Source organism: Colobus angolensis, unplaced genomic scaffold (assembly GCF_000951035.1).
Source record: "Colobus angolensis palliatus isolate OR3802 unplaced genomic scaffold, Cang.pa_1.0 Scaffold2, whole genome shotgun sequence".
Lineage (NCBI taxonomy): Eukaryota > Metazoa > Chordata > Mammalia > Primates > Cercopithecidae > Colobus > Colobus angolensis.
The window spans coordinates 5,971,040-5,983,390 of record NW_012115154.1 but is presented as its reverse complement, the minus strand read 5'-3'; the positions used below and the strand labels follow the sequence as shown (position 1 = coordinate 5,983,390).

At 44.2% G+C, this 12,351-nt stretch overlaps 1 protein-coding gene across 1 annotated transcript in view; it reads left to right on the top strand.

Moving 5' to 3' along the window:
• Window positions 1-12,351, top strand: part of CREB3L2 (cAMP responsive element binding protein 3-like 2) — a 134,514-nt gene that overhangs the window by 90,699 nt on the left and 31,464 nt on the right. The window contains exons 6-9 of the mRNA XM_011941554.1: window positions 1,551-1,638; window positions 6,031-6,215; window positions 8,599-8,745; window positions 10,576-10,634. Coding sequence (XP_011796944.1) covers window positions 1,551-1,638; window positions 6,031-6,215; window positions 8,599-8,745; window positions 10,576-10,634 — 479 coding nt within the window. The remainder of the gene's footprint in view (window positions 1-1,550; window positions 1,639-6,030; window positions 6,216-8,598; window positions 8,746-10,575; window positions 10,635-12,351) is intronic.

Genomic DNA, 12,351 nt, shown 5'->3' with positions numbered 1-12,351 from the left:
TTTTTTGAGACAGAAGTCTCACTCTGTTGCCCAAGCTGTAGTGCAGTGGCACAATCTCAGCTCACTGCAACCTCTGCCTCCCGGGTTCAGCGATTCTTGTGCCTCAGCCTCCCGAGTAGCTAGGATTAGAGGCACCTGCCAACACCTCCAGCTAATTTTTGTATTTTTAGTAGAGATGGGGTTTTACCATGTTGGCCAGGTTGGTCTTGAACTCCTGACCTCAAGTAATCTGCCCACCTCGGCCTCCCAAAGTGTTGGGATTACAGGCGTGGGCCACACACCTGGCCTAGTTGAATTATGGTAAAGTATGTAACTAGCAAAGCTCAGAGGCATGGCCTTGCTCCCGTGTATGGGCCAGGTAACTTTTCTCCTTTCCCTACCAGGCATTTCATGATTAGATATCATCACTCATTAAGAAGCCTTAATAATAACATTATTAATTATTAATATTAATTATATAAACATTAATATTGATTATTGATAATCAATATTAATAAAATTATATATAAGAGAAAGGATGTGGCTTGGTGCACAGTCCCTACCCCAGGGCAAGCTGGTGGACGCCTGTGACTTTTTAAAATTTAGTTCCCGTTTTCCATGGTGATTGACTCGATTTAAGTGCTTTGTGGCTATATGTAATTTACAAGCTGCTTTACATTGCAGGCAGGGAAAACTCCCAGGCTGGTGTGAGGCTGAACTGGGATAACAGACACCCTGGCCCCTCCTCATTCTTCTAAGGTCACCACCTCTTAGAAGGTCTCTTATTTTCTTTCAGAGATCAAATGCACAGTTATGCTCTACAGCTAAATTCTGCAGTCTTGGGAATCCTGACCAGTATCAACTATTAGTCGCTTTTTAAAGCCCCCAAAGTGGAGTGAGGATAGGGGGAGTGGAAGCGGTGTTTGGTTCTTTCTTAACCCAAACTGTGTATAAAGAATAAAGTTAGCAGAATGATGCCACAAAAAAAAAGTACCAGAATATTTTGTAATAAAATGCCTTTACAGTACTACAAAAATGTAGAAAAGAATATTGATATAGTCTTGGGCTTGAGCATTTGACTTTGAACTTTAGAGTTCTGAGCGTTCTTTTCTTTTTCTTTTTTTTTCTTCTTTCTTTTTTTTTTTGAGATAGGGTCTCATTCTGTTACCTAGGCTGGAGTGCAATGGTATGATCACAGCTCACTGCAGCCTCAAATTCCCGGGCTCAAGTGATTCTCCTGCCTCAGCCTCCCAAGTATCTGGAACTACAGGTGCACGCCATCACGACTGGCTATTTTTATATTTTTGGGGGAGACAGTGTCTCACTGTGTTACCCAGGGTGGTCTCAAGTAAGTTCGGAGGGTCCTGTCAGCTGTAATGCCAAGTGTGGTGATGAGGAAAAGGTTAAGAACTAAAATGACTCCTTGTCAGGGAAGCTGCGTACACTCAGCTGTTCTCCAGGATAGGCAGGGCTGTCCCGAGAGGAAGACACAGGTGACACATAGCTCTCCTGTGTGTGTCTTCAAGGCTGTGATTGGTTTTTAAAAATTGTGTTTGAAATTCTTCCTCCAGGTTGATTCCTCGTGCCAGACCATTATTCCTAAAATTAAGCTGGAGCCTCATGAAGTGGATCAGTTTCTAAACTTCTCTCGTAAAGAAGGTCTGTCTGCCCTCCCTGTGTCCCTTTGGGTGTGGAGATGGTCTCTGAGTCTACAGAGAGGGAATGTGGCGAGAGAGCTGGGATGAGTTTGTATCACAGAAGTAGCTGGCTTTATGAAATAACTCTGTTCTTAAAAAATAAAAATTTTGCTTCCAAATAATAAATTTTGCAAGCTAAATATTATTTTCCCATATATGCACTTAATTAAGTTTCAGCTAAGTGTTACCATATTTTACTTCTAGCCGGGGTGATATTTTTCAAAACCTTTATGGACTGCTACTACAAACACGATCAAACAAGAGAACTGCAGCTCTTATTCATCCAGGTGTGAACCCTGTAGAAACCCCACAAATCAACAACCATCTACAAAGGCACCTTGCTTATTTTAAACAACTCTAGTTTCAACTCTTTGTGAAGTAAATTCATAATTAATTATGCGGCCAATTCATTGTTTGTAAACATTGACTTTGGATGACAGCTATTGCAAGGAGCCTCCTCTCTATTTGGTCATGTTCATAGTTTACAGTTGTGCATCCTTTTGGGTTTCTTGACATCCATCTATCTAGAATTAACACGTCCTTGAGAGGTGGTCATACTGTTTTTTTTTTTTTTGAGGCAGAGTCTCACTCTGTTACCCAGGCTGGAGTGCAGTGGCACCATCTTGGCTCACTGCAACCTCTGCCTCCCAGGTTCAAGCGATTCCTGTGCCTCAGCCTCCTGAGAAGCTGGGATTACAGGCGTGCGCCACCACACCCAGCTAATTTTGGTATTTTTAGTAGAGACAAGGTTTCACCACGTTGGTCAGGCTGGTCTTGAACTCCCAGCCTTAGGCAATCTGCTCGCCTCGGCCTCCCAAAGTCCTGGTATTGTAGACATAAGCCACCGCGCCTGGCCAAAGTTGTTATATGTCTATATTTCTCTTTCTCTATGTCAGTTTCTTTCTGAGTTTCTCCCTCTTTGTTCTCCTGTGAAGCCCATAGCTAGGAATCCCGGATGCAGACCCCTGAGCCTCATAAAGTCTAATGAAACTCTCTCTGCCGCCTTGTTTATGCAGATTCTCCTGTATAGGTCCTGCTCTTCTCACTTGTGTGCCTTCAGTCATGCCGTCACTTCCCTTTTCATTCCTACTTTTTGTTTATTTATTTTTTTCTGTGAAACAGGGTCTCATTCTGTTGTCCAGGCTGGAGTGCAGTAGTGCCGTCTTGGCTCGCGGCAACCTCAACCTCATGGGCTCAAGCGATTCTCCCACCTCGGCCTCCCAAGTAGCTGGGACTACAGGCATGCACCACCATGCCCAGCTGAATTTTGTATTTTCTTTAGAGATAGGGTTTCACTGTGTTGCCCAGGCTCGTCTGAAACTCCTGAGCTCAAGTGACCCTCCCACCTTGGCCCACCAAAGTGACAGGATTATAGGCATGTGCCACCTCATCCGGTCCCACTCATACTTTCAGTACAAATTTTGAAGTACAGTTCATTACTTGGGTCAACAAATAAGAAATTGGCTTATACAGTTGTCACCAAAAAGGTATATGTGCTACAGTATATAAATGTGAGGATATTTACATATGAGCACTTTTCATGAAAATATCAGCTATCTTCATTCCATTAGTAACTAACTGAGGATTTGATTTGTAACAATGTAGTCAGGGCTGGCCCTTTATTTGTGTTTATTATCAATAAATAAATGATTAAATTTTAAAAGTTAATAATACTGAGTAGAATCCATATCGAGACACTATTTCTTTGCACTGAGTGACAGACAGTAGTGCCTTGCAGCTTTATATACTGCTTCAAAGTAATTGCTTTCATTTGCATAACACCAGTTATTACTATCAAATGCATCTTACTCTTTTAATTTATGCTGCGATGTGGTTCAGAAGTGTCATCACCATAACAATGAATCCCATAGTGGCTTCTGAATCAAGGGTTATTGGAGGAGAAATGTTTCAAGAATAAAGTAAAGGACAGCCCTTCCTTATTATCCTGGATAAACAGAGATAAGGAAATTCTATATCCTTGACTGCAGCAATTTCTAGGCAAAGTAGCTTGTTGTCCCCAGACCTTGCAGTAACCCAAAAGCGGCATTTCAAATGATATTTAGAAATCTGATCCTGAGGTGCCTCTGGCCAGCCCAGTAGCTCTTTCATAGGTAGGAAAGACAAGATTTAAGTTGCTTCACTTGCTTTTCTCATCATTCTCTTTCTGTCTTTTGTGAGGGGCCCTCTGCTTGGATGGGAGAACAGTATTAGAATAATTTGACCCCCACCAAGTGAAAGGGACAGGGTGGCTTTAGGTACTTTAGGTACATTGTTGGGAATGTAACAGCACAGAGCCCCTATTAGGTTCGTCTGCTTCCTGTTTTTTTTTTTTTTTTTTTAAACCATGAAGTGCCATAATATTCATGGCATTCAAGAAACCTTGATTAACATGCTTAGGACTCCTCCTCCTTAGCCAAGCACCTGCATATTTAAGGCATGTGGTTCCCTTCCTGGGCTGCCTGCACCTGTGGCAGGAGTAGTGGGAATAGTGCGACAAGGATTATTTTAGCATATTCTTTAGCTTTAAGAGTGCCCACAGAGACTAAAAACCCTAGGGACCTCTTTGGCAAGACTGGCAGAGAAAAAGGGAAAGAGGAAACATCTAGAGAAAAGCTGTATGTGGCAGAAAGAGAAAGAAAGGGTGGGAGAGAGACAGGGAATGGCAATGAAAGAGAGAGAGAAGAAAAAATAGCATGCCAGGGCCGGGGGGACTGGGTATCGCCTGTTGTGGCCTCGGCTATTCAGGTATTCCTGTAGGAGAGAGCTGCTGATTGCTGCTCATCCTCCCTGAGGGCAGTATATTAGTTCATTTTCATGCTGCTGACAAAGTACCCGAGACTGGGCAATTTATAAAGAAAAAGAGGTGTAATGGACTCACAGTTCCACATGGATAGGAAGGCCTTACAATCATGGCGGAAAGCAAAGGGCACATTTTACAAGGCGGCAGGCGAGAGAGAAAATGAGAACCAAGCAAAAGGGGTTTCCCCTTATAAAACCATTAGCTCTCATGAGGCTTATTCACTACCACAAGAACAGCGTGGGGGAAACTGCCCCCATGATTCAATGATCTCCCACTGGGTCCCTCCCACCACACGTGGGAATTGTGGGAGCTACATTTCAAGATGAAATTTGCGTGGGGACACAGCCATACTGTATCAGACAGCTATGAATGAGGTCATCTTTCTTGGGTCAGTTGTTTTGTCTCAGGAGGGCCCTTCCCGTCCGTAGTATGTTGGGTGGTCTCCATCGGAAGAAGGGACGAGGAGGTGGTGCCCTGAGGCTTCTCATGGCCTTCAGCAGTTAGTTCCCTGGCCAAGCAGACCCAGCTGTGTGGGCCTTGCCCACTGTGGGGCTGCCGTACAGAGGGCTCATTGTCCTGGGGGCTCCAGGAATGAAGTGTTTACCTGCAGTTATCTTCCTTGGCTCAGTAGCAGTGGCTGGTACAACAGAAATTACGCACTGTTCAGGAAGAACAGTGAGAACCAAGAGTGCTTTCATTTCAAGGAATCCTGGTTGGATTCCTCCTTCAGAAGAAGCCCATCTCTGCTGCCCTGGAGATGCTTGATGGACACTGACCAAGGCTCCATAGGCCCTGGCAGAGAGGGTGTTGTGCCTCCCTCAGGAAGGGCGGAGACTTTACAGGAGAAAGTCTCCCCACTGAACTCTCACTTACTTTTCCTGTGCCCACTCCCCTATCTGAAGATGGATTTCATGTTTTCTGAATGAAGAATGCCTGGCGTCTTGCCTGCGGGCATGACCACGCACATTGCTCCAGAAACAAACCGGCTTTTTTCAAAGCAGCCACTCTGGCTTTTTGAGACGGAGTCTCTCTCTGTCTCCCAGGCTGGAGTGCAGTGGCGTGATCTTGGCTCACTGCAGCCTCCGCCTCCTGGGTTCAAGCAATTCTCCTGCCTCAGCCTCCCAAGTAGCTGGGACTACAGGCATGTGCCACCACACTTAGCTAATTTTTGTATTTTTAGTAGAGACGGAGTTTCGCCATGTTGGTCAGGCTGGTCACAAACTCCTGACTTCATTTGATCTGCCCACCCGAGCCTCGCAAAGTGTTGGGATTATAGCCAGGAGCCATTTCGCCTGGCCCCTGGTTGCACGTTTATTGGTTTCTTGTATACACTTCCAGTGTTTCTTTTTGCCAATACAAGCAAATGTGGGTCCATATCCTCTTTCTCTCCTTTTTCATGGAAAAGGAGGATTCCTGTATCCAGCCTCTGCACTTTGGAGATCTGTCCATGTCAGCTCACGGAGGCCCCTTGTGCTTTTAGTTCGCAGTCCCACAGATCAGTTGTATTCTGATTTGTGGCTCTGGGATGGATGAGATGTGCTTCGTTTTTTGCAGCCCCAGTGGACCACCTGCATTTGCCACCCACGCCCCCGAGCAGTCACGGCAGTGACTCAGAAGGCAGCCTGAGTCCCAACCCACGCCTGCACCCCTTCAGCCTGCCTCAGACCCACAGCCCCTCCAGAGCTGCACCCCGGGCCCCCTCTGCCCTCTCCAGCTCCCCTCTCCTCACGGCTCCTCATGTAAGTAAGCAGCGGGCGTTCCTGGACCAAAAGGGACCCTCTCCATTCCTTCCCATGGGGCTGTATCCAGAGTGGGACCACTCAAGGCTGTTTGTTTTTCACTTTTGTCAAGAAGTTTCTGTTTAATGGCGAAAGCGGAGTGATGTCAACCTTAAAGAACACCTTCTAAGAACTGCCCGCACATCTCACCTTTTACTACCACAATTCTCTTCCTTTTCACATGCACACTTCCAGTTTTTATTCGTATGTTTATTTTACAGAGCTATAGGCATGAGGAATAAAAATTTGGGGTTTTTCTCCTCAAAGTTCTATCATAAATATTTGTGTTAATTTAATGGTCCTCGTGACCTATGTCATAGGAAATACCTTTTATATTTTAAATAAGCAATTTTCGGTGAACTTAAAAATTACTGTGAGATTAATGTCTTTGATGCCTAAAGGTCAAAAACAGTTTAAGCCTTTTCTGTATGTCGTATGGCTCTTAACCCAGGAACTCCGATCAGACATCAAGACCCATCGTTCACCCCTCACATACATGAGGACACCGTAATAAAGAAGAATAGATCATTAACTTCTTATTGTTCTAGGAGTGAATTGATTTCTATGAAATTGTAAAAATTATAATCAGCTATTTTGAATTTACAATATCACAACTAGAAAATTTAAATGAAATGAGATGTTTAAAAATTCTGTAAGAACCATCCATCCATTAATTAACATAACTCTGAAAGTTTGTATTGATTCCGTCCCTGAAAGTTCTAGATCTGTAACCACATTCTTATGTTTCACTATTACTGAGGACAAGGGAATTCACCTTTCCACTCTTTCTTCACCTTTTCAAGGAACCTGACTTCACTCCTTGGATTACTAGAATAACTTGTATCCTATATACCTGTGTGTACTACCATGATCTGTCCATTCTACATGTTGATGGAGGAACTCTCCCCCATGTCAGATGCTTGCCCAACAACTGTGTTGTGTTTCCCCATCATCTGTTGGCACCAAGCCGTGACACCTTTACTCATTATCAGGTGTCCAACCCTCCGCTGCTTCAAGAACTCCTTACCCACACTAGGCAGAGTGGCTTCTTCAGTGACTTTTCAAAATACTGCCTTTTGCTTAGAATGCACTCCTCTCTCTTATGTAAATCATCCCCTTTCTTTCAGGAGGCCCAATTCAAATCTCATCTCCTGCCCTAAACCTTTCCTGATCACACAGCTCATAGCAGTGTTCTCTTACTTCAAATTTTTAGTGCACCTTTAGCTAATGTATTAGTTCATGTTCATGCTGCTGATAAAGACATACCCAAGACTGGGCAATTTACAAAAGAAAGAGGTTTAATTGGACTTACAGTTCCACATGGCTAGGGAAGCCTCACAATCATGGTGGAAGGCAAGGAGGAGCAAGTCATGTCTTACATGGATGGCAGCAGGGAAAGAGAGAGCTTATGCAGTGCAACTCCGGTTTTTTAAAACCATCAGATCTTGTGAGATTCATTCACTCTCACAAGAACAGCACGGGAAAGACTCACCCCATAATTCAGTCATCTCCCACTGGGTCCCTCCCACAACACGTGGGAGTTATGGGCGCTATAGAATGAGATTTGGGTGGGGACACAGAGCCAAACCATATCAGCTAAGAGTACAGTTTAGCATTTAATTACTCTTATCCTTTCATGGATATCAATTCAGTCTCACAGTCTTGATCGCAAGCTACTTGAGAGATAGTCCTCTATGGCATTTAGTATGGAGCTAAAATGCAATAGGGACTCTGATTAATAAACATGCCATTCTACTGTGGGGTCCATGAGATGGGCTACTGTTCTTGTCTTCATTGCTGATGGACAGTCTGAGACTGCTGAAGCCAGAGGCTTCTATGGAAAGAGTCTGCAGGTGTGTTCCTTGGTGCTCTGCACCCTTAGCTAAAAATGGAGGAGAGAAGTGACTCCTGGTGTGTAGAGAGCACCTTATAAAATTGCATTTTCAGAAGGAGAACAACAAAACTCTTGTACAAAGCAGGGCTGCAAATGAATCCTTCATCACTTCAAGGCCGGGAAATCTCTAGGGATGTGAGAAATGACTTCTCTACTTTTTCTTTTCATGTTTTAGCGAGCAGGGTGCTTCCTGGGAAATAATGGATGGAGGTTCCTTTATTCTTTTCCTTGAATTACAACCCCTAAGTTATAACACTCACATGGGAGTGTCTTCCCCATCTTCCCATGCCCTTCAAAATACCCATCTATCACCCAAAGCAGGTGGGGCATCCTTGTCTCAGAGCCTTCTGTAAGACATTGTAACAGATTCTCATCACCCCATCGGGAGGCTATTCTTCAGTGGTCCCAGTTCTTTTTCTTTGACCCTTTTCTGCTCCTTGGTCTGCACAGAAACTGCAGGGATCAGGCCCTCTGGTCCTGACAGAGGAGGAAAAGAGGACCCTGATCGCTGAGGGCTATCCCATCCCCACCAAATTGCCCCTGTCAAAATCAGAGGAAAAGGCCCTGAAGAAAATTCGGAGGAAGATCAAGAATAAGGTGAGCCTTTCAAATCTAGGCACTTCTAGAGCAGAGACACGAGCAGAATCGAGTCAGCATCCCCTTCCCTGCCTTCCCAATGGCCAGCACTACCCCATCCCATGGCAGAGACCAAGGCCAAGCCCTTCCCTTCCCTAGGCCTTGGGAGGAGCATCCTCACCACGTGCCCCTCTCTTCCTCCAGCCCATCCCATCCCTCTTGAGGCCAGCAGACTCCCAAATCAGTGTCTACCTCCTTGGTGCCCACGATGAGACATTCAGGGGTGGGAGGAAGCTATTAGAATTTCCATCTAGTTTTTCTTTAAAATCTCAACCCTTTAAATTTTGGGTTTATGATATATACAATAGTTTCCTCTAGTAGACATATATATGTATTATATACTATATATGTATTGTATATATTATATATGTATTATATATGTTTTGTATATATTATATTTGTATTGTATATATTATATATGTATTATATATAATATGTGTTATATATTATACATGTATTATATATATTCTATATGTATTATACATTCTATATGTATTATATATAAAAAATACAGCATATATATGTATTATATATATAATACAAATACATTGAGAGTGCTTGGTTAATTTTTTTTTTCTTGTAGGGTTTAGTGATTACAAAACTTCTGCAGTTTGCTGGTCTGTATTTGGACTCAGTAGTGTCCTACCGCCAGGCCCCTCAGTGCTGAGCAGGGCTGATGAAAACCAGGGGGATGACTGAGGCACAGGCCTACCCAGAGGGTGGGGGCAAAGAGGGAAGGAAGACAAGAGCTTAGTGTCACTCTCTCCATGCGCGGAACCAGCAGCAAGTTGATGTATGACCAAGCCCCAGCTGTCTTATTTTATAGATGTAGTTCAGCCAGCAGAGGTCCGGGAGTTAAACTCACTTATCTGAGACCACACTGATGGTTTGTGAGCCACATGTTCTGACCTGGCTCCTTACTCAGTGTCCATTTTTTTCTCTTCTTTTCTTTTCTTTTTCTTTCTTTTTTTTTTTTTTTGATACAGAGTCTTACTCTGTCACCCAGGCTGGAGTGTAGTGACGTGATCTCAGCTCACTGCAACCTCTGCCTCCCAGGTTCAAGTGATTCTTCTACCTCAGTTTCCCAAGCAGCTGGAACCACAGATGTGTGCCACCATACCTGGCTAATTTTTTTGTTTTTGTTTTTTGTTTTGAGACAGAGTTTCACTCTGTCACCTAGGCTGGAGTGCAATGGCACAATCTCAGCTCTCTGCAACCTCTGCCTCCTGGGCTCAAGCGATTCTCTTGCCTCAGCCTCCCAAGTAGCTGGGATTACAAGCACGCACCACCATGCGCAGCTGAATTTTGTATTTTTAGTAGAGATGAGTTTTACCATGTTGCCCAGACTGGTCTTAAACTCCTGACCTCAGGTGATCTACCCGCCTTGGCCTCCGAAAGTGCTGGGATTACAGGCGTGCGTGAGCCACTGCACCCAGCCATTTTTTTGTATTTTTAATGGAGACGGGGTTTCACCATATTGGCCAGGCTGGTCTCGAACTCCTGACCTCAAGTGATCCACCCACCTCAGCCTCCCAAAGTGTTGGGATTACAGGTGTGAGCCACCGTGCCTGGCCACTCAGTGTCCATTTTACTGGGGGCCTACTTTGTAGGAAAGTAGGTGTGAGTTCGGCAGCTGGAAACCCAGGAGGACAGAATAGGTGACTAGTAGCTTAAACAAATGGCAAGCAGCTTGCAGAAGTGAGCAGGGCTTTAGTGACTTCTATGCTAACCACCTCCTGTCTTAACTCAGAGCTGGAAATTAATCATTCTCCTCCCACCCCTCTCTCTCAGATTTCTGCCCAAGAAAGTAGGAGAAAGAAGAAAGAATACATGGACAGTCTGGAGAAAAAGTAAGCCTGCTGGCAAACTGTTGTGTTCATTGGGCAGTACGGGCAATATGCACAGAGAAATGTGGGTGTGTGGAGAATCGGGGAGAAGCAGTTCAATTCCTCTTTCTGGCCACCTTGGAAACCCGGTGGTTTATCAGCTATATTTTGCCTGCCACCTAGTGGTTATTTGGAGGAGATGTCTATAATAAAGCAAGAAAGAAGTAAAAGCATGTTAGTAGGTGTTTGAATCACGCCACTGCCAGCCAGGACCCCGGAGTCCTCAGAGACTTCCTTTCTAGCACATACAAATATTAACATTCCTGCACATTCCTGGAACTCCTAGCAGGAGAAACCCTGTTTTAGCCGAAAGGAGCAGTGCTACTTAATCAGCCCCCATTGGCCAAATTCCCTCACACTCTAGAGAGGGCACACAGGGAAAGAAAGATGTCAGGTTGGCGGCCTTTATTTTCCAGCCACTACAATTCATGTTTTTTTGCAAAAACACTTGAAGGCAATCTTTGTTCTTTTAAAAAGTCTGTAATATCAGGCGGGCTGTTAGAAAAAGAGGAATTAAATACAGTTTTGTCTTAGCCCTAGAAGTTAGTTCTTCAGCTAACAAACTTAAGATCTTTTTAAGATGAGCATGAGGCCCCAGACCCAGGAATGAACTTCATGTGGATTTGAGGAAAGGAGTGGCTGGTGGTTCCTGGCTGTTTCTCGAAGTTACTATTTAAAGTCTAGTGCTTCTATCACCTGACTTAAGTACTGGTAACGTAGCCTTAAGCATAGTCAGCTCTCCGTATCTGGGGGTTCAGCGTCCTCAGATTCAACTAACCATGGGTCTAAAATATTCAGGAAAAAACCTCAATAGGCTGGGTGTGATGACTCATTCTTGTAATCCCGGTGCTTTGGGAGGCCAAGGTGAGAGGATTGCTTGAGTTCAGGAGTTCAAGACCAGCCTGGGCAATGTAGCCAGACCCTCTAAAAAATAAAAAAAATTAGCCAGGCTTGGTGATGCACATCTGTGGTCCCAGCTACTCAGGAGGCTGAGAGGGGAGAATCACTTGAGCCCAGGAAGTTGAGGCTGCAGTGAGCTGTGACTGTGCCACCGCACTCTAGCCTTGATGATAGAGTGAGACTCTGTCTCAAAAAACCAAAACCAAAACCAAACGACTCAATAATAATAATAAAACACACTACCACAAAAATTAATACAACTATAAATGCAAGATAACACATATTTACGTATTATTTATATTGTGTTTGGTATTATAAATAACCTAGAGATGATTAACATATACTGGAGGATATGTAAAGGTTATATAGAAATACTACACCATTGTATATCAGGGACTTGAGCATTGGAGATTTTGATATCTATGGGGAGTTCTGGAACTAATCCCCCCTGAATACAATGGGATGACTGTAGTTCCATGCTGTCCCCCATTTTCTATGGGCATCCAGGGTTAAGATGTTTCTATGAAAATCTCTTTACTGTCTCTTTTGGGCATGTGTGCCCCAGCACCGGGATTCCTTGTCCTGGGCTCTTGTCCTCCCTCTCGTCCTGCCCTTTGCTTAAGTCTCTTCACTTCTTATCAGTCCTGGTACGAGTGTAGCCGGGAGTATCCCGATTATTGTAGTATAGAGGGAGAAGTATGATGGGCATTGAGAACACTAGGGAGGAGGTGAGAGGAAAGAGGGTTGTAACACCCTAAAAGAGGGTCATAGTTTATACCGT